The 23732-nt window shown below is 35.4% G+C and overlaps 1 protein-coding gene across 1 annotated transcript in view; it reads left to right on the forward strand.

The window, feature by feature from the left end:
* The window catches only part of LOC123322580 (kalirin), a 247743-nt gene that overhangs the window by 34632 nt on the left and 189379 nt on the right, over window positions 1-23732 (forward strand). The window contains exons 4-7 of the mRNA XM_044910525.1: window positions 21144-21339; window positions 21492-21786; window positions 22644-22864; window positions 23092-23538. Of these exons, the coding sequence (XP_044766460.1) occupies window positions 21144-21339; window positions 21492-21786; window positions 22644-22864; window positions 23092-23538 (1159 nt within the window). The remainder of the gene's footprint in view (window positions 1-21143; window positions 21340-21491; window positions 21787-22643; window positions 22865-23091; window positions 23539-23732) is intronic.

Raw genomic sequence — 23732 nt, forward strand, 5'->3', positions numbered from 1 at the left:
CGGTGTTGTTGGACTATCACCCTTTGTTGTTGGAAATTGAGGCAGAGCCAAATCAGATGAACATTCGGGACGGATAGAGCTAACAGTTTTATGGCAACTTCAGCAATATTTAAGCAATAAAGGAACTGTATTGAAAATACGTAATGTGAATTGTGAGCATGTATTAAGAAACAGAAATACGTTAATCTGTTCGAGTCTTCAAATATTCTTCTCAAGTATAGAGAAAATTGCGTTTCAGTCAACTAAATATATTGAATATTTCGCCAATCAACTGTGTTTTATTGAAATCATATTGAATTGCCTTCCTCAAGAATACAATTTGTCAAACAAAAATTATCTTGAAAAAAAAATAAAAGTACTCCTTCGAATCCTTCTATAGTGTTGAAATATCTGCAGATTCGTTTTTACAACGAAAATACAAGTGTAAATCACAAATATTCGTTAACAGCTGACTCTTTGATAGATCAGGAACACAGAGATTACTGTAATCTGTGATCGATATAAACGCAGAACAAAATAAAGCGAGAGAGTATCATTAGATTTTCTTTCATAGAACAAGGATAGAACATGGTGGCGCCGCCACGAAACGAATCTCTTATTTTCGATTTAGTCTAATGTCATTCCATTCAAAAATTGACGAGTGCATACACCATATTTTTAGACATCTTAGGATTAGTTAATCTCATCTCATTTTGTAGTTGATCTTAACACGACGGTTTAAACCATAGATTAACTTTGATCGGAGATTTCTTAATCGGAAGTTTAAACTACGATTAATCTTACGGGCCTTAGCCATGCATGAAAGCGAAGTCAATCTTTTATTCTCCAGACTAAGCCTTGCGTGTAATCAATTCAGTTTCAACGTATCATTTTAAGGGCATTCGAACTCCATCAAGTTATTTAGAGTGGTAAAATGAATATTTAGTGTTAGGGTAGAGTTATAACGTAAACACAGCCCGCTGTCAGCCACAGATAAAGAGCATTGTGCATTTTTTTAACGAAAAATATAATATAGATACAGATTTCTCCCAAATTACTTGTTGAAATACACTTTTTCTCACTGAATTCATTCTTCATTTTTTTCTGGCCTAAGCCTCGACGAATTCTATTTAATAATAACAACAAATAAACCTCTAAAAGAAACATTAGATACATTACATCCATTCTGAATTCTCAAAAACCACAGTAACGGTTTATTGATTTGTTATTAATAAGTGAAAAACACTTGAGAAGACACTACAATTTTACTGATAGTCTACTTTTCAGACCCTCAATGTGCAACGGTTGGCTCACAAATAGCAATTTCCCAAGCCCTAAATCAGCTGATTTCCACCTTACCTTTTTTTATATATCGATTAGATTATTAAATACCGATTAGGCTGTATAAGGTTATTCACTCTTTTCGAAATAATTCAGCTGGAGTTAGAGCGATTGAAGATATTTATCTTAATTCTTCTTCTGAATCCAGCATTTTATCATGAAGTGCATTATAAATTTAAAGTTGGGAAGCTCCTTTTACAGACGAATATGCGAATGTCATTTCTATATTTCATGTTTGAATTACGACCCAAGATTATATAGTGCTTCATGATGAAATTTCTCTCCGCTGCCAAATACCTTCCGTTAACGTTCTGGATGGGAAATTAATAGAGCTATCAATTTCTACAGAAAACCCAAGGAGTGAGGACTCGGAAATTCTAGGAATTGTAGGATATATGATTCCGAGTCGTAAATGTGATTCATGATCGACGAAATATTTGCATACTTCCTAAATTGGTATTACTTTATCGACAATTTTCAGCTTCTGACGAGATGTTTAAGCGCTTTAGAACACACCCCTCCCTCCAATGATATTTTCCGAATAGAAATGAGCACGAAATGTATTTCTGAAGCATCTGCAGTTTCGAAGTTAAGTTCGAAATTCGGGTGTCGAATAAACCTTACTTTCTTAGACGCGAAGATTACAGAGTAGAAATATGGGAAACGAAGCGCCATCTGTGTTTCAAATGTGTAACTAAGACCCTAAGACTGGTTAAGATATTAATTTGAGGGCTATTTGTAAAAACCTGAAATTTTGTTAGATTTCAGATTGGCCATTTTGATCAGAAGTTTTGATTCTCGTACCCCATTTTGTTTATCTAGCTCCTTCTGGTTGGTGATTAATGTTTTTGTCTAATTTCTTGGTGAAAACCTCAAAATTATTGGATGGTGAAGAACTGTGGATCAACTGTAATGGATTCTCCGAAATCGAGTTTTAATTTATTCAGGAAAATGTAAATGTATATATTAAAACTCATAACATGTGACTCGTTCATTCATTGATTTTTATTTTCGAAGTGGATAAAATTTTCAGGGCGTAAAAACAATGACCTGAGCAAACACTACACCATATGCAATGAACATTTTACTGTAAGTCAATTCAGAACTATTCATCCACGTGAATTGTTGAACGCAGGAAGCATCCCTAACAATTAGGGGAAATTATGACCTTTATACGTCCATTGAATTATTCTCAATTGCTACTCTTTCAGTATATTCAGAAATGCAAAGGTTTTATTGATTTCGTTTTATGAATCGAGTGGCTTTCCAATTGTTGATTGGACAGTCAAAGTCACGAAACAACGTATTGCCCAGAAATAACACCCTGACATCTTTGACCCATAACAGATCACCATACACTTTTGTGTCCTAGTCAAAGTTCTCTATTTGTTGTCCATAATTTTTGTGAATTTTTATAAACGGCCAATAAAAATATAGCACATTCGGCACCGTATTTCATTGATATCAATTGATTCCAAACAATGTTCAGATGTTTCAATGCTCAGACATTTTGGTCACAAAACAAAACCATACTTTTGTTGTCGCTCAGGATATTTGTTTTTGGTGTCAACAAAGTCGATATTAAACAGTTTTACTGATTTGATAGTACGGTTCCAGCGCTCCATCTCATTGTCAAATGTGTCAAACACAGGCCAAAATGTAGTCGGTTTTTAGTACTCGAGATATGAGGGCTTTTATTGGGTAGGGGAAATCCGCTAATGACACCATCGAGGGGTTGTGATGGTATTGTGAGAATCTCCATCTAGAATAACCTCCTATTGGCCTAGTTTCATCGAAGTCTATGGCATCAGATTTTTCATTCCTCTATATCCTTTAGTAACGGCGTATATTCTCAAGAGATTCGAATACCATGCTGAGATTTTGAGTGTTTCCTCATTTCCTGTATATCGTCATCATCCAATCCAACCCTATATCTTTCTGTGTTTTCTTAGAGACCTACATTTATGTATACAGGGTGTTTTCAAAGGTGAGGTTTTTTTTTTGACAGAAGGTAGAATTCATCAAAATAAGTCGTTTCACCAAAAATTATCTATATAAAATATCCAAGATGGCTGAGATACAACCCCTATAAGTTCGACAAAATTTCATTGAATTTCAAGTACGGGACTGTGGAAGGTGACTCCGGCATCGCAAAAACGAAACAAAACATTAACATATGGCTGGACAATGAATGGTTCAGTTCATCGGATTAGATGCATCAGGTTACTTTTGAGAGAAGAATAATTGTTGTATCGTGCAATTTAGGGTGAAAAAAATGAAGAAAATCGAGGCAGTTTCTTGAAAGTGCTTATGTTAGTTATGTTGAAAAAGTGCTATAATGTGCTATAATGTTTCCCCATTTTTACGACGATTGTTGGAATGTTCGAACAAGAAGATTGTGATGCCCATTGTGAAAAAATTCGTGAATTATTGGTGAGATTTTGAAGTATTATTTTTTTTACACTTGTACCTTAAGTGTCTTCTGTCAGTTGGTATCGAAATGAGCCATTTCATAAAATCGTGGAAGTAACTAAAAAATAATGAGAATAATTCGGCAATCCTAAGTTCCCATTTTCATTGCCACGTAAATATCGAACGAGCCAATATCCTAAACGAAACCACATGGTCGAATCAGGAGATTTTTTCCCTCTGCTTTGCGATAATTCAGCTAACAAACGGTCTAGGGTCATATTTAGGATCTATTTCAGTAATTATTTTAAATTTTTTTTTTCAAATTTGTCATTTTGAAAGTTTTGCATAGGTGATTTTTGGTGAAATGCGTCGTTTTGAGCAGTTCTACCTCCTGTTGAAAAAAGCCTCACCTTCAAATACACCCTGTATAAGCATGCATAAAACATCGAAGCGTCTCCAAGTCTTTTACTGTTCCCTATACTCAACGTTTCAAAAGATGGGATTTTATGACATGAAATCAATCAGGCAGTACCATCTGATGCCCCACAGAATACATTGTTGGAAATTTTGGTTAAGATTACTAACCTCCGTATAGGCTTGGCACATAGATTCATACAAATTCTGATGTTGATGAATGGAATTCTCCAAAACAAGTATTTCTTAAGGTATGTTCATGTTCTCGCATGAGGATTTCCAAGATGGCATATTTTCTACGTATTGCTCGGCCTTGTGTTTTGTCCAGTTCTACCTCCTGTTGAAAAAAAGCAAATACATCCTGTATGCTGATAAACTGTTTTCTTCAGTCACATCATTCATTCGGCATTCGAGTTGTAATTATCTTCAATTTCTCTCGAACGACACAAATTTTGGAGAAATGCTTCACGTAATAGCTTATTTCCCTCAATCGACCAAACCGTCAGGAATATCTGCACATTTTCCTTCAATCTCTATTTCAAATTGCCACTCAATCTGTACGTAATGATGTTGTTATACGTACATCTGAAGAGGGGAAAAAACGAACGGAATCACTGCAGAGATGTTGGCAGCGAAAACATGAAGAACCTCATATTTCACCAGTAAATCCATTTTATTCTGTTTATAGAGGAAAGCCTTTCCAACGCATTTCAGTGTGATAAACTACGATAGTAGGTCGACTGGCGCCATTCAACCGACTTTTATTTTTTGACGACCGCATTCGGTCTGATCTGGGACTTTGGTTGGGGATATTCTTAAATGACAATGATGTTTGTGGGGGAATGAACACTAGATTGTATTTTGAAATAAACGTTTTGACTCATACATGGTATCTATACTCCATTCACATTTATTTTAGCAGTCGGTTGGCCATGAAATAATTTTCTCAAGTTTTTGTAACTAGAACGAAGTTAGGTTGGCACTCATGAAATTTCGTTAATGTCATAACACCGTTACCACAACTTATATCAATTTTTATTACGAAAATTCGAAAATGCCGAAAGTGATTGAAAAAAGAGACAGGGTTTCAGGAAGTGCTATTTAGAATTCAAGTTCGCTCATTCAAATAGTTATACCCTGATATTCTAAAATCCACAATACGTTAGACGTTAGCGAACATATTCAATGTAAGAGAATTGATATAATGTTTCATCTGAATGTAAACGACTTATTTTCTAGCTGAATGTTTCCATAATCAGAAAGGTTGTGAATTAAGAGGATGACAAAGAATTTCCTTCTATTGGGAGACCCAAAAAAGTGGTGGCATTTGAGAATTTTATGTTTGAGTGAATTAATGCGAAAAGTTTACTACAGGATTTTCGATGAATTTCATCGTAGAATAAGTTCCCCAAAATTGATTTTTCCATTTTTCATTTGACTTGTCCTATACATTGTAAATGTCTTAAGGTACCAATAAATACCTAATTATTATAATAATATCAATGTATTAAGGTGAACAGCCATGAATACGCGCCATTTGTCCTGTTGATTGTTCATTCATGTGATATTTTTGTTCAAAGGTGAAGTTCATCTTGACTCGAAACTTCCTTTAATTCCTTTTACTTATATTGATGCAAGATGATTTTTGTTGAAGAATTTGACATTCTTGTAATTATCTGTTAATTCCTTCGGGAGATACCCATTCCCAACCATTGCATCATATGCATTTCATCTTCGGGTTAATATTTTTGAAATCTACAACTGATGTAACGTATTCAAACTTTAGCCAGAGAAGATAACGAACATTAACTCTCCTCAAGCTAGTGCATATTATGATATTATACTGATCTCTTGTATTTTCCATGCAAATAACTGGATTTGGTATGCGTTCAATCAGTTTGTATAAACTTCAATTATGTTCGTCACATATTCTCCGAAGAGATTTGACATTGTGATAAAATACGTGATAACAGAAACTTTTACGTAGAACGGGCAACATAGCGTTGATTTAAAACCCGAAAATGTTTTGACAAGCGTCATAACCCCACATTTTCGTACTATATAGAGTGAAATGTGTCAAATTTCCATGGCCAACCGAGTGCTTAAATAAAAGTGAATGGAGTATAGCTTTTTTTTTAATTTATGGATTCATTGGGAAGAGTAAGAAAAGGAAAAATTCAATGTTATGAATAAACAATAAACAATACGTGGTCGTTATAAATGAATGCAACATTGTTGTGAACATCAATTTTGAAATTCAATAATATTTAGTTTTTTTGGATATAATGTATCAGAGCATTCGAATTGTTTGAATATCTGAATGATTCGAATGATTCTCATATACAGGGTGTGAATGAATCGTTGCGAAAGAATTCAAGGGATGATTGCTTGTCAAAATACTGTAGGTCTTTTAAATACAGAGAGCGAGTCTTTGACTCGTATAAATATTTTAACAGTAGATTCTTGAAGTCAAAAGAAACACTTTTTTCTTTACCATTTTGTTCCGATTCGCCCCTGATAAAAAGATGTACCTAGCCATTAAAGTTTTCAGAATGAGCTGTGCCAACCCTGGAAAAACAAAATTCCCTTCAAAATAACAAGCTAAATCTATGACAATACACATCTGCGTATTAACGGCGCATTATACGAGAAAATATGAGGAATCCTTTCATTTTAAAAAACGTTCAAATATTCATTAAATAGCGTTACTAGTTAGACTCACCCTGTAGGAATTTTTAGAGCAGGCTCTGCCTAAATACTGCCTCGTAAAGAAGGCACCTTATAGAACTTTTCAATTTTTTTCTAGAAACCAGAAAACTGACTGTAATGAATTTGTGCAGACCTTCTATGGGAACGAGAAGGAAATAAATTTTTTTATGCTGTTGGCTCATAATGTAGTCAAGATATCCGCCTATTAGCACTTTTTAGCTTTCATTATTCGTTCAAAGCGAAGCAAGTTATTAAAAATTACTTTTTCCATGGTATCATATGAATAAGGAAAAAAATTTCTTGTGAAATATTTTAGGAATTACTTTTTCTACCACTAGTAATTATAGGGGAACACCACAAAAAAAACATCAATTCCTTCTCGCTCCAATAAAATGCCTGCTCAATTTTATTTCTGTCGGTTTCCGGATTTCCAAGAAAGAAAGAAAAAATTGCCATTTTGAAGGAGCTGCTCAAAAAAATAATTCAAATTTTTTCGCAACTTTTCATTTACACTCTGTGTACGAAGAGTATCTAAAGAGTGTCAGAAAGAGTCTGAACCTGAAGAATCTGACGATGACATAGGTCTAGGACTTTTCGATTAGTGTCACAAACATATGAATTGAATAAATGAATTCGTATACATCCAAAATTCGACTCTATATTTGTATGTTTCATGGTTCCTTCAACTCATCGATGGAATATGGAAAATGCAGTTCATTACGGGATTCTGAATAAAATATTTGTTGATTGTTCGTCTATTGACAATTGATTGACCTTTTGATTTTGCGAATATTCCTATTGTAGTCTGCAAAACCCAACTTACTATTTTCACACAAGATTTCTTCCTTCCTTCATTTCCTTCCGCTTCATTTCTTTATTCTGATTCGAATTCCCTTTTCTGGATAGAGGTCGATATGCCTTGAACTTTCTAGTTGAATATTCGAGGAGATATCAATACTTACATCGTTGATGCATTCCTTTGTTGTCTCCACTAGAGGGAAAATTTTTCCTTCCGTAAAATCCAAGCTCGACAAACGATACGCACGAAAAGGTCAAGGGTTGCTTATTGATAACCCCTGTGTTCGATTTATGCACGTTTCACTTTTGTAGCATTCGCTCATGGAATTCCACTTGTATTCCGCTGTAGTATAGTCTTCAATGCTCAGCGAAGGCTTACTTGAGAATCTTTCAAATTCTCTTAAATTGAAATAAAATTTATTTTATATGAAATGATCTTTGGGTTTCACATCCACATCGTTTTACCTCATACATCATTCATTCATTGCTGAATAAGTTACTGAGAATAAATCTACAAAAAGAATGAAAAAACCAGTCTTTTGGTGCCATCAAACTAATAATTTCCTAGGGATACTTGCGACTGTGTGCTCTCCTGTGACTGAAGAGACCCAACCGTGACCTACAGATCCTTCCACACTCTGGTCATGGATAGTCACCGACCAGATCTGGCCGCCGCTGTATTCTTCTCGAGTCTACATTAAAACTGTGGACCAAAGAGCTCCACTGTGATCTGTCTAACGCCAGTTATGATTGGCATTAACTGATTTTAGGGATTGATGTAGTGTATCCTTGAACCGCTTATACTGGCCTCCTTGTTTCCGAGCTCCCTTTGTGAATTCACCTTAGAGAGCTATTTTGGGGAGTCTTGTGTCTTGCATCCTCAGAATGTGGCTGCTCCATCTGAGTCGGGCCCTCGTTACTTGAGTCTCAATTGTTACACAACTCGCGCGCTGCAAGACTTCTGCATTTGAAACTTTGTGGAACCATCTGATGCGCATTATTTGTCTGAGATGACGTTGTTGCGTTTGTTCAAGCTGTAGAGAGTCCAGCTTTCGCTTCCGTAGAGAAGCGTTGGGAGGACTATTGCTTTGAACAGCTGTCTTGGTCTTCAGATTGAGGTCGTGATTTTGAAACACTCTGTCCTTTAGCTTCCAGAATGCCCGTGATGCCGAATTGATAAGGTTGTGTATTTCCGTGTCCAGGTTAGCCCTAGTATTTATGAAGCTTCCCAAGTATTTGAACTGCTCGACCTGTTCTAGAGTTTCATTCTCCAAGCTGATATCTGTTTGAAGGCTTTCTGGCGGACTTACCAGGATTTTGGTTTTGGCGATATTGACTCTGAGGCCTTAAGTTTTTTATATATGTTTATAGGTGTCCAACATTATCTGTAGATCCTCTGGGCTGCTTCCAATAAACTTTTTATGTGTTTTTGCTCTATGGCGTTTGAGGTTAAACAGGCCTTCATCAAATCTGAATCTTATTCCAACACCTCTTGCAGGCATACTCATGTCAGCAATTATCGAGACAGCTATGGCGAAAATATTGAACATTAATGGCGCTAACACGCAGCCTTGTTTTATTCCAGAGTTGGTTGAGAAATGGTCGGTTGTAGAGCCATTATGCTGTATTCCAGCGGTGTTGTTGGTATGGAGGCTTTTACACACTGCTAAGAATTTTTCGGGTACTCCAAGGCGTCCCATGATTTTCCATAGCGCTCTTGGATTCAACGAGTCGAAGGCCTTACTTAAATCGATGTAGGCTGTATAGATCTTTGATTGTTGTTCACGGGCCTTCTCTTGCAGCTGTTGCTGTTGCTCTCATATTTTTTCCGTCCTGAGGTATCTGGCTACTTCTATTAGATAACATCTTAATGTTTGTTCGTAATATCGATTGAATGGGTCAAATATTGTGTGAGAAGGGAAACATATACCATTGTATTGTTTGTCATGTTCATGTCAGAATTAAAAAAAAATTCAGTCTTGAAAAAGGAACATAGGATCGAAACGTCGACTATTAAAAAAGGATTAGCTTGATTTGCATAGTCCTCAAGCCACTAACCAATTATTCTGATGATTTCATATTGTTATTAAATATCCTAAGACTTAGAGTGCTATGGTTTAGAACACTATGAGTTGAACGTTTCTTATTCTGAAACATGCAACAAACGCATATTCTCGATTTGGAAAATCTATTTCGATCGATTTCTGATTCTTCAGATTCAACGAGGCACAACAGGAAGTGATACGATTCGACCTACAAATGCTCCAATTCATTCAACACTTGCATAAAGATATACACGTTTGAATATACCGTTTGCTCGTCCATTTACTACTACTATAAATAATAATCAATCACTACTCCTCGATCCCGATAGTTTCTGCCCGTAGTAAAATTCTAGTAGGGACTTGGTTGACATAATGACCACTTAATTTCTCTCAAAGGAATAGGTTGCATACAAGTGAGGAATACAATCATCGTGTCTCCATCATAACGTGTTGTGACACACATAATTGCATACTAATTGCGCGAAATATAACGTTTTATACACCTGACACCTTTGCGGCGCTGTTGTACAAAGTAACAAGACGCTTTTTCATTTTTGTAATCACTACCGTAAATTCCCAGGAATTTGAACAAGAAGAGGTGTTGCGTAACTGTTCTTTAAAGAGTTCCTTGTCGAACAGATTGCGCTATCTGTATTCTGATTGATTGATCGTAAAGAAGACAGTTTTGTTTTTTTATTATTTCGTGTAACTTCCCATTCACCTGATTCGATGGGAATTTCTCTAGAGATCTGTTACATCTTGAAATCCTCGTCAAAATTGAGCTTTGAGATATCGATTGAAATTCATTCTGGGGGGATTCCTCTTTTCCTGAAACTTTTTACTATTTTCACCCCCAATCTCTGGAACAAAATCAATTAAAAAAGTGAAATAAAGGATTTGCTCCTGCGTAAATTCGTGCACTAATTTGTCAGGAGCAAATCAACTAGAAAACATCGTTGCCTGACAATGAACTGAAAATAAAGAACTTTGAAATTATAATTTTATATTGTAACGTTCTGGAGTCTATATCAGACTCCTTCATCAGACGAAAATTAATTTACGAAAATCTTCTGAATTGTATCTTTTGTTTGACATTAATTGTCAATACATAGAAACAGAGACTGCATAGAAACGTTGATTCATTCAATTTTGAAATTACCGGATGACAGTTCCTTCTTCAGTGAATTAATCCGAATATGATCTATTCCTACCGAAAAATTTGCCAAATTATATTTTGATCCAATAGAATACACGTAGACTCTTTAATCTTTCGGCTCTGTCATTAAAATTTTTGTGTTATTCCAATCCATCATGTGGTCTTCTGTATTAGAACAAACATGATTCTGTTATCTGTGAAACATGATCTGCGATCTGTGATCTATTAATTTCTCTATTTTTAATATTATTTTTATGTTCGCGAAAATGTGAGGAATACTTTCATTTTACAAAACGTACAAATATTCATTAGATAGCTTCCAACTTAGTTTCAAGAGTTCTTTGAATTTTTGGTATTTTTATGGTACGTAATGATCATAATGAGAAAATTGGAAAACGTGGGTGATATCTTGTGTTCGAAAAAGATGAATCAAATAAATGAAAAACTACAGGGTGAGGTGAGGCTTCTTTTCCACAGAAGGTAGAACTCATCAAATAGGTCGGTTAACCAAAACTTGTCTATATAAAATATCCAAGATGGCTGAGATACAACCTTTAGAAGTTCGACAAAATTTCATTGAATTCCAGGTACGGGACTGTGCAAGGTGACTCAGGCATCGCAAAAACGAACAGAACATAAACATACGACTGGACAATGAATGGTTCAGTACCAAGTTCATCGGATTAGATGGATCAGGTCACTTTTGAGAGAATCTTAATTGTTGTATCGTGCAATTTAGGGTGAACAAAAAATGTAGAAAATCGTGGCAATTTCTTGAAAATGCTTATGTTAGTTATGTTGAAAAGTGCTATGATGTTTCCCCATTTCATCCCATTTTTACGACGATTGTTGGAATGTTCGAACAAGAAGATTGTGATGTCCATTGTGAAAAAATTCGTGAATAATTTGGACGAATTTTATTGGTGAGATTTTGAAGTATTATTCTATTTTTTACACTTGTGTCCTAAGTCTCTTCTGTCAGTTGGTATCGAAATGAGACATTTCATAATTTCGTGTAAGTTACTAAAAAATAATGAGATCAATTCGGCAATCCTAAGTTTCCATTCACGTAAATATCGAACGAGCCAATATCCTAAAACCATATGGTCGAATCAGAAGAAAAGTTTTTTCCACTCCTTTGCGATAATTCAGCTAACAAACGGTCTAAGGTCGTATTAGGATCTATTTCAATAATCATTTTCAATTTTTTTTCTAACTTTGTCATTTTGAAAGTTTTGTATAGGTGATCTTTGGGGAAACGCTTCATTTTGAGCAGTTCTACCTTCTGTTGAAACAAAAGCCTCACCTTCAAATACACCCTGTATATTTCGATAAAACCGTTTGTGAGTACAGAAAATAAATTTACTCATGGTTTTTCAACAGCCTGTATCTTCTAAATCGAGCCGATTCGGAAAAAATGGTACAGAAAAAAAGTTTTTCTTCTGATCTCAAGAATCTTCTGTTGGAATGTTTCTACGGATCACCCGCTATATTCATGTTTCCTCAAAGCTGCAAATAATCAATTTTGACATTTTTTAAAACTCATTGACGTTTTGAAACATTTTACTTTTCTCAACCAGTTAGGCAAAGTGAAATATTTCGCAACTAATGATGAAATAATACTTGCTTTCATAGTAACAGAGTGAAAAATTGAATAATTTCCGTCACTAGACTATTTTAAAGAAATCTCCGAGAGAAGCTTTCAAAGACGTTTTTGGTACTTTTAATTCGAATGCATAGCAACATCCTATTAAAAATCAGAAAAAATATTGTGTGAAACACGTTGGGAAACACTATTTAAAATAATGCTTTTCCCAACTGGTTGAACAAATAATCATTGAAACATCTATATTCAGTTTATGAAACCTTATATGAAAACAGTTCTAGTTGAAAATAGTTCTCTTTATTCCCGACAACATTGTGCATTATCCATTAATTGAATATCCCGTAATATTCTGCAGACTTTTAATAACTGAATTATATTAAATTACGTGAAATCTCTTTAATGGTGGAAGTTCGTTGGAATCGTTCAGCGAATGCGGAAATTCAGCCGAAGATCAATGAAGCAGCCTTCAGGAAAATATCCGGGATGTAATTATGGAAATTTCATCGTTTCATCCCGAAGAGAACAAAACTTTTCGAACCCATCATCAATTTCCGGATATCCATCATCAGTTTCTGTATGAAAATGTAAAGTGATTTATTCCTTGTTTTTTCAAATCATCGATATTTATTAATTCCATAAACACCGAATGGAACAGTTAAAAGGGTAAAATCAGCTGCTTTAAAGGGCTGGTAAATCGCTATCTGTGAGCAAACCGCTGCATATCGAGGGCCGCTAAAAATGCCAAACGAAAGACGAATAACCAGAGTATTAAACGGTATTAATCGTTGATTCGTGGTCAGAATTAGTTCTGTCCGACAGTGTACAGTGAATTTCGAGGTGATATATCAATTCTTTATTATGTGGAACGTCTTTCAGGCCGTTCAAAGAATTAGGTTTGTTATAGTCTCTTACTTCAGTGAATCATGCAAATTGGCGTATGCGCAAGTGACACCCTGGTGTTTCTGGATATTCAGCCATACTGGTTGAATATTAATATTCCCTAAAAGTTTTCAGATAAACTAAACTAATCTAGATATCGATTGAAATTCAATCTGGGAGGATTCTGCATTTTCAGAAAATTTAGTTCATCTAATACAATACAATCAAATACAATATGAATATTAGATCAGAGATTATAGAGAAGAAAGATAGGAAACGCCCTCATATCTCTAGGACTAAAAAACGACTACATTTTGGCCAGTGAAAACACGTTTGACAATGAGATGGCGCTGGAAACGTACTGTCAATGCAGAAAAGCTGTTTAATAACAGTTTTCTGTTTTATAATTGAGGTGCGCGAAATTCGAATTCTATTCCTTGTGTTGAATTTCAATCTCGACTTTGTTTAGACCAGAAAACAAACATCCTGAGCGACAAATCAAAAGTAGGGTTGTTTTTGCGATCAGGATGTTAGTTTTTATCTGAAAATTGTTAGGAATCAATTATTATCAATGAAAAACGCTGTTGGATGTGCTATATTTTTATTTGCAATTTATAAAAACTTTTCAGAACCACACTTAAAAAAACCTTACAGAGGTATATAAGACCTGTATGTTAGCCTGTCAGTATAGTTTCCTTGTACTTTTTTTATGATTTACTTATGATATGGTCTCTTTATGACACAATATACAAATTAATTAATGAATGAGCAAAACACCCACAGCAGGTTTCATAAAACTTTGACTTTCAAAACAAAAATTTGACAGTCCCTCGGTTCCCAAATCGAAATCAATGAAACCCCTGCATTTCTGAATGTATTGAAGGAATAGCAACCGAGAATCATTGAGTGAACCTATAAAGGGCATAATTTCCCCTTAATGGGCCGTTCATGCAAGGGATGATTTTGCATACAACAATTCACGTGGATGAATAGTTCTCAATTGATTTGCAGTTAAATGTTTACTGCACATGGTGTAGTCAGTGGAGTTTGGTGAAGTCATTGTCTTAAAGTCCTGAAAATGTTCTCCACTTTGGAGAACTGAAAATAAAAAAAATAAAAATCAGTGACAGATTCACATGTTACGAGTTTTAATACTTACGCTTCCTTTTTCCTTAGTTGAGTAAAAAACTTGATTTCGGAAAATCTATTTTATTATTTGATCCACAGTTCTTCACCATTCAATAATTTTCGAAAGATATTTTGGGGTCTTCACCCAGAAATTAGACAGAAAAATTCCATAATCAGCAACTAGAACGAGCTACATATACAGAGTGATTCATAACTATTGGGACATAGGCTAAGGGCAGATTGTCTGGACCAAAATATAGCGATAGGACCAAATATACCTCAATAAAATATTGCTGTGGAAAAAGATAGAGGGCTTTAAAGTTGAATTTTTTTTTCGTTTTTTGCTAATAATTTCACTGTATATTTTCTCATCCGTTTTTAAGAAAAACACAATTGAACAGATCAGAGCATCGGAAGGGGATTTGAAGTAACGATTTATTTATTTTATTTATTTATTTCGACTATAAAGCATAATTAAATACAATGAAACATAAAAAGAATAAACTTAAATTAAATGTTCTACGTGGCCTCCTCCGACTTCTATGTCTTTTCTAATTCTTTTAATAAAGAACTTTCGAACTTCGAAGAAAATATTATTCTGTCCCCTTATAAAAAATTCAACTTTAACGTCCTCCATCTTTTTCCACAGCAATATTTTATTGAGATATATTTGGTCCTATCGCCATATTTTGGTCCAAACATTCTGCCCTTAGCCTATTTCCCAGTAGTTATGAATCACCTTTTACAAACAAAGTGGTACGAAAATCGAAACATTCAAAACCTCTTTCTATCCAAATGGCCATCTGAAATCTTACAAAATTTCATATTTTTCTGCAAATGGCACTCAAATTAACATTTTAACCAGTCCTGGCTTCTCAAAAACACATTTTAAACACAGATGGCGCTCACATCCCTTTAGTTGCTTCGTTTCCTATCTTTCTACCCTATAATCTTGGATGATTCATGTTCTAAAATGAATTAAGAAGGTTGTGAATGGTAAATTTCTGTACTTCTCGTAGAGAAATCTACCAGGAGTTTTCTTAATCTTGAAAGGCACTCCGAGGAGCTTATTTCTAATTTCTATCAAATAAAATTCATCCAATTGCATGATGAGGAATTTGTGATTTATTTTCACAAATAGATGAAGGAGAAGGCGTAATGAAGTGCGAAATCCTGCTCAACTAAATGGGATGATGGTATATTAGCTCTTCCAGGATCATCTTATTTTCGATTAAAAAAACCCATCTACACAAATTATCTCAGATAATCAAAGCCAGCAACGACCAACTATAAGAAGTTTTAATGAACGACTCAAAGTGGCGTTCTCGAGTTCTCCAATAATATGCTCTCCAATTCTCATTACCTCCTCAAAAATGGACGGCAGAAATATACAGGACGAGAGTGGTCCTAAGTACAAGTTGCAATTCAATCCTTGTTTGCCGTTCCTTGTAATTTGTTTCCACAATTAAACGGGAGAATTTTCTTAGATAAACCAGCAACTCCAGGTCCCGGGATCAAGTCCATAGGGTACATAATCTGGGTGAAATGGAAATAAGGAGGAGCTCTCCAACATTCCGACACGTACCTTGTTAGAATTATTACTTTTCAGTGCACAAGGAACTCGGTGTTGCTCCAAGATAATTTATCTTCGTTTAAGGAGCAGAATGTGGGGTAACTATCTGTAATTGCCCTACAAACAAGTTGAAGATAAAATTACGAATTAAAACAGGGATAATAAAAGAACTGTTCAACTAACAACATGTATCTTATTTATTATACTACTAGTTGAATCGAATGAAACCACAAATAGTGAGTCTTTGGGACTTGTACCTTTATTTTGTATACTTATAATAATTTTTTTGTATTCAATAAAACACCACATTGGTTTACTAAATTAGATCTTATCTTCATTTGTGTTTTCTATTTTCGATCCAGTGCTTGCTCTGGTTTTGGTATTTTAGTGTAATAAATTTCAGTGAATCAAATTTTGTTTTTTCTGGAATGTTTTTTCTTTTTCCGGACTCCAGTCATTGAAAGACTGGTGTGTTTCATTTGTATGATGAAAGAATAAACAGGATGATTCTTTGACTCGTACAAATATTTAAACTGTAGATTCTTGAGGTTAAAAGAAATACTTTTTTTCTAAACCATTTTTTCCTATTTGGCCGTGATAAAAATATTAAGTTTTTATAATAAGCTGTGCCACTTCTGGAAATACAAAACTATCTTCAGAATAACTAGATAAATCTGTGACACTACACATCTGTGGATCTTTCAAAAACAGTTGCATTCGGTCAAAGTACCCAATTTTTCGAATTTCACAGATAATTTCTATTTCTGATCATCAAATTACTCGAAAACGATACGAGAAAATATGAAAAATACTTTCATTTCACAAAATGTTCAAATATTCATAAGATAGCGACAAACTTACTTTCTGAAGTTGGGTTCGATTCGGGAAAAGGGAAAGGAAAAAAGTGTTTCTTTTGACCTCGAGTATCTACTGTTAAAATTTTTGTACGAGTCAAAGACTCACCCTGTATATTTCAATATTTTCAATATTATTTTTATTTTCTTCGATAAATATAACATTTGGACTTTCTGTCGTCAACCTGTATGAAATGGCATCAGTTAGCAAGACTGCTTCAGAGCGACAACCTTACCTAATAGAGAAATGAACAAAATAAAGAATCTAGCTGGTGAAGTCTGAAGAATAAAAAAGGTTCCTCCTGCTACAGCTACCTTGAAATTAAGGTTTAATATCGGTTAGGGCCTCCTCTAGTTCTTCATAGTGCTCTTGTGCATTATGTCAATGTGGTTATCAGTGAAGGTTTGAGGAATGTTCTGTCAAATGTCCGTCTAAGACAAATCTCACCAAGACAAATCTCACCAAAGTGAGTTGATGTTATGTCTGCGGTGGGTCAGGTAAGCGGTGTGAGGTGTAATTGCTTTGCTGTGACTTTGCAGACCAGACATGTTCAATACAGTTTTGGTATGGAGAGGAAGCAAGGCAAATATTTGAAAGATAACTAAACACTTCATTGTGGTATTATTTTTTAACAGACCTATGAATTTATTCCTACTAATGAAAATTCGTGTAGCCGTTTCGGTATATGTTTTGATAGGGCTCCTTTGGAAATGAATCCTTACAAAAACGAACCAATTCCGACGAGTACATTAATCTGGATCGATATTTCCAGATACGAAATATAAGCCCGTCTAGACTTGCAATCAGAAACTCCGTTTATCCAATCAATGTACATACTTTCTGAAAATTCATCTAATTTGGTTATTAATTTAGCAGTACGAGCGAGAGAGCAGGGAACAGTTTCATCCGGTAGGGCGGGCTCCTCTAATCAAATCACTCCCTGATTGGTTTCTATTCAGTAACATCGAGGAAATATACAATATTCCAGGTTGTGTCGGAAAGATGATTTTTTTTTGCTTTTGTAATGAAGTTCAATTTTTTTTACAGAAATTCAACCTCATTTCAGATTAATTTGATCGTCTTGATATTTAATTAGCATACTTGTAATTCATCACTAGTATTCGTGTCTTCACTTCTCAAGATATTTAGTAATAGCTAGTGGCTAACAGGACTGGGGAAATAAAATGCCGACGTTTTAGTCGACCTACTTGTAATTTCAATTCAGGTTTCCTTTCTCAATTCTGAAAACCGATGAGCACCCTGGAAAACATACTGAATTGGGAGATAACCGAGGTTTTTCCGCTAGTTAGGAAAAGCCAGAGTCAAGATAGCGAATTTTACCGGCACATGGGGGACGTACCTTTTCCACCCCTCACCGGTGGGCACAAAAGCAGATGTCCCCCCCGCTGGAAGTAGGATTTTTGGCTGGCGTGCAAACCCGTTGGAAGCAGAAAATAAAGTAGTTTTGAAACTGAGCCTCGACTCCACACACGTTTTTTAGACATTTTTGAGGCAACCAAACTGTAGTGTGTTCTACTGAATCAACAGTAGGTCTATAATCCGAAAAATTTGTTGAAAATATACCATCGCCCCCCAGAAAGTGTAATTCAGCCACCAAGTAGGCGCAAAATGTATTTGGAGATGCTTCTATTGCATATTTCTGTATGTTTAACGTATCTTCAAGTTTCAGGCTAAAGTAATTCACCGTTAAGAGTATCATGTTTCTGTATAACTCAATATACTCTTGGTTCCTTATTTCTGGCGATCAGAACAGAAAAAATATAAGCCCTCACTCAGATGATTCGTGTACTAATAGAAATCATAACAAAATTTGCAATGAAGCCTTATTCGTTCGTATTAATATCGGAATTTCATCTGCTTTTGCTGGTTCTAGCTGAGTTCAATAAAAACTGATCCGCTCCATGTAATTCTTTTCAATTTGCTACTTTTATCGAAAAATATAAAACCTTTCAATTTCCGAGAAATGTAAAAAACACGAAACGTTTGATGCTTTCGGTGGAAATTCCTTCCGTTATGAATTTTCCATAGTCGGAAATTTTTCCGGAAAGAAATTCGAGAGATGAACACGATATTTTAGGATTTCCCGGAAACTGCTCTTTCTGTTTCCACGAATTAGTTGTCAGCTAAACTTTAGAACAATATGAATATTGTGGAGAAGGAAAACAGAATCTTTGTTGTCAGAGCTAGTGACGACGCTTTGTATATACATATTGGAAAACCTGGTTCCATAAGAGATTTAGTGAATTTACGTCTGATAATCAATTGATGCTGATGTCATGTGGCAACTTATTTCAAAACAATCTTCGTATGTCTCTTCTCAACAGTCTGACAACTACCACTGACCTTGTGGTAGCAATAATAAGCAAATTGGCTGTAACCATGATATTATTATTTTGAAAAGATATTTCTTTTAAAAATTCTATATTTTTATTTACCTTTATGTATTTATTACGAATGCTCCCAAACTAAAAAGAAACTATGAAACGGAGATAATGAAAAAGGAATAAGGAAGTATCACTATAGCTCTGAATCTGACGAATAATCGCAACTTTGGAAGAAGACGATAATTATATCATTAAAACTTCCGGGATGCATCTATTCTCCCAGTGGCCACTAATCACCTGATCAAAGAATGCTTCATCTTTTTTTTTTTTAGTTGATATAGTTCGTAGGTAGAGCGATCAGTCCCTTCAACGTACAACCAACGTTTAATTATTATCATCTTCAGGGAAACCTGAAGATCTTGAAAACAACAAGAAAAGAAAAAAGTACAACGACAATCCAAAATATTACTTTCAGTTTTTTGTAGTCAACAATTATTTTCTCGAATACATAAACAATCAAAAGGCAACGACAAGCTCTAGACCTTTCAAACAAATGTTTCTTCTTGCTCTGCAAACCAGACCTCCACAGCTTTTATTACCTCCTCGTTGGAAGAAAATTCACGACCTTTTAAACTTTTTTTCAGTTGAATAAAGAGATGATAGTCGGATGGAGCCAAATCTGGTGGATAAGGGGGGTGTTTTAGTGATTCAAACCCTAAATCACGAATTTTTTGCATGGCAACATGGGATTTATGTGCACGAGCGTTGTCCTGCAAAAACGAAACACTTTTGGATAGATTTCCGCGCCTTTTCTCTTTAATTTTTTCCCGTAGATTGGTCAGTTATGTCGAATAGTAATCTCCGGTTATTGTTCCACCCTTATCCAAAAAATCAATCATGATTACTCCATGGAAGTCCCAAAAAACTGAAGCAAGAAGTTTTCCAGCAGATTTTTGGACACGAAACTTCTTAGGTCTTGGAGAACCAGAGTGTCGCCATTCCATCAATTGTTGCTTTGTTTCTGGATCGTAGAAATGTACCCAAGTCTCATCCATAGTACAAATTCGGTAGAAGTCTACATCGTTTTCAAATCGAGCACAGATCGAACGCGATGCTTCTACCCTTGCACGCTTTTGGTCAACATTCAAATGTTTGAGGATGCATTTTACAGTAATTTTTCTCATGTCCAAATTGACGTAAACTATATGATGAACGCGTTCGTATGAAATATTCAGTGCTTCAGATATCCGTTTTAGCCAAATTCGACGGTCTGATAAAATCATGTCATGCATCGATATTTTCGGGGACTGGCACAGAAACTGGCCTTCCCGATGGGTCATCATCTTCAATTAAAAATTTAACTCTTTTGAAGCTTGCATACCAATTTTTCACGGTCGCATACGAAGGACATTGATCACCAAGGGTGTGTTCATAAACATACTCCGAGAGTAGAGTATGAGTATGGTCATGCTCAGAGAGCATACTCTGAGGAACTAAAAGTACGTTTGTGAACGCTTCGGGTAATCAGAGCAAGCTCTGAGTAAGTTTGTGAACGCAAACCAAGGGTATCAAGCATATCTTCGTAAATCTACTTACCTCTTAACCCTTTTAAATGCGAGTACTTGTTGATGGCTCGATAGTCCAATTTTTCGATTTTGACAATTTCAGTATACATCTTCTTTCTTTTAATGTATTGCGTATCTCTGGTTTACTTTTTTGACCTCAAACTTCATACTGACACTTCTAATGAGTTATAGTTCGTTGCTATGGTAACGCAATATTTTTTTATGCATGGTCTAGGCAAACTAGATATCAATACATCCTTGTATTGGTCTTCTCGTAAACCTTTTTCTATTTTTCTTCTCTAAGAATATCACTGAATTATGATTTTTTTTTCTTCCAGTGACGATGCTCGTGCTTTGGGTTTTACGGTGCTGGTGGATATGCGAGGAGCCACATGGTCTACTGTGAAGCCCATTCTGAAAGCGTTACACGAGAATTTTCCACCTGGAGTTGTGCACCAAGCGCTCATCGTCAAACCCGATAATTTCTGGCAGAAACAAAGGACTTCTTTAGGAACACATAAGTACAAATTCGAGGTAAATGCGACATGTGTTAGATACAGCATGATTCAATAAGTGTTTGATTTATTTTCCCTGAATCATTTGAATTCGAGACTCACATTAGACATCAGACCCAATAGTGCAAGCAGCCACTTTACTTGGATATTACAATGAAATTTCTTTTGCAGACAAATATGATAAGCATAGAAGCACTACCAAAAATTATAGATACATCTCAAATAACGTCGGACCTAGATGGGAGTCTGAATTACGACCATGCTCATTGGTTGGAAACAAGATTGGCTGTTGAGGAATTCTCGTGGCAGGCTGCTGACATGCTAGACCGCTTGGACGATCTTCAGGAAGACCTCGCCAGAAATGATTTTGCGGAAGATGTAAGCGGAGCCAAGCATAAGATCGATTTACATAACGACATGAAGAAAAAGATAATGAAGGTGCCCATAGAAGAGCTGGATATTTTAGGTGAGTAAGAATGTAGTAGCTGTTCTTTCTTCTAGCCTCATTCACTTGTATATCAGTTCTAATCTAACATCAATTCACAGCAGAATCATGTCTAGTTCATTATTTCTTAACAAGACCTTTATATATTATAGAAAAAAATGTGCTCTTCACCTTCGAGACTGAAAAATATTACTTTTGTTTCTATACTATACAGTCCCTGGCCATATTATTAGACGCATTGATTCGATGCAAAATCTCAATATTGAATTATTAAATTGAATGTATATGTTACATATACTTCATCTGTAAATGGTTTTCTCATATAATATATCATATTCAATAAAAAATATTGATTTATTGATGATTAAACATGAAATTCTAATATTTTGCTGAGCCACCCTGTGTAGCTATGAGAGCTTCTTACTATCAATGCAGAATTGTTCGGTTTGCTGCATTCGAAGATAATGATTTCATATGTGGATTATCGAAATAACGTCCGAACCTGCAGAATGCAAGACGTCCACTGGAAGACATAGTACTGATTCATACTCAAGTACTAATACTACAACATCAAAAATAAATGCCAAATAGAACAATTTAATGAGAGTCGTAGATGCAACTAACATTCTGTGGAAATGAAATTCAAATATTCTGCTTTTTCCTCGAGCAATACCAGTAAATATTAAAAAAATCCTCAGTGCGTCTAATAAACTGGCCAGGGACTGTATCTTTAACGAACCTTTATGCACTCAACATTTCTTTTTAATTTTTAACCCATGGTGAATTTTAACATATTTTATAGAATTACCACTAGTGTGTAATAATATATAACATAAGCATGTTTTCCCAGTACCTAAACTAGTTTATTTTTCCTTCAGGGCAAAGGTTACTTCAGAAGGCTTGTGGACCAGATGCAGGGCAGGGTGGAAGGGATACAAGCAGTTTGAGTCCGGATGTTGCAGATGTCAAAAACCTAGTTTTACAAAATTTAGATAGTGTTCACTCGTCACAGCAGCACCTTTTACAATTATGGCACCACAAAAAGTTGAAGTTGGATCAGTGCTTTCAGCTCAGACTATTCGAGCAGGATTGTGAGAAGGTAATGAATATCCTATATGTTGTTGTTATAACGATAGCAATACCTCTCACTGTGTAGCTTCTGCTCAAGACTCAATACAATACATACATAGTAATCAAGTAATGGGAATTCTGATTTTGGATCACGGTATATTACAGTTTCTCAATTTCTCTCGTATTTGCATAAAGAAAGTTATCTAGTGTATATGAACTTCTTAGAAGAAGATATTAACGATATGTTTTTTCTAGATGTTCGACTGGATATGTCACAATCGCGACGTATTCTTGGTGAATTACGTCGAAATAGGCCACACTTACCAGTTAGCGAAGCAATTCCAAGAGGAGCATCAACATTTCACAATGAGTTCCATGAACGTTTATGTCAACATAAATCGGATACTTACTGTGGCCAGTCGTCTCATAGAGGGCGGCCACTACGCCGCCGCTCATATAAGATCGGTGGCGGCAAGGTTGGATAGAACGTGGAAGGACTTCGCCGCTGGACTGGATGAAAGGACTGCCGTTTTAGCATTATCTGTGATATTTCATCACAAGGCCGAGCAATACGTAGAAAATGTGCCATCTTGGAAATCTTCATGCGAGAACATGAACATACCGTCAGAAATACTCGTTTTGGAGAATTCCATTCATCAGCATCAGAATTTGTATGAATCTATGTGCCAAGCCTATACGGAGGTTAGTAATCTTAACCAAAATTTCCAACAATGTATTCTTTGAATAATCAGATGGGGAACAGAAAAAGACTTGGAGACGCTTCGATGTTTTGATGCATCCTTATACGGGGTGTATTTGAAGGTGAGGCTTTTTTTCAACAGAAGGTAGAACTGGTCAAAATGAAGCGTTTCACCAAAAATCACCTATGCAAAACT

This window comes from Coccinella septempunctata, chromosome 1 (genome assembly GCF_907165205.1).
Source record: "Coccinella septempunctata chromosome 1, icCocSept1.1, whole genome shotgun sequence".
Lineage (NCBI taxonomy): Eukaryota > Metazoa > Arthropoda > Insecta > Coleoptera > Coccinellidae > Coccinella > Coccinella septempunctata.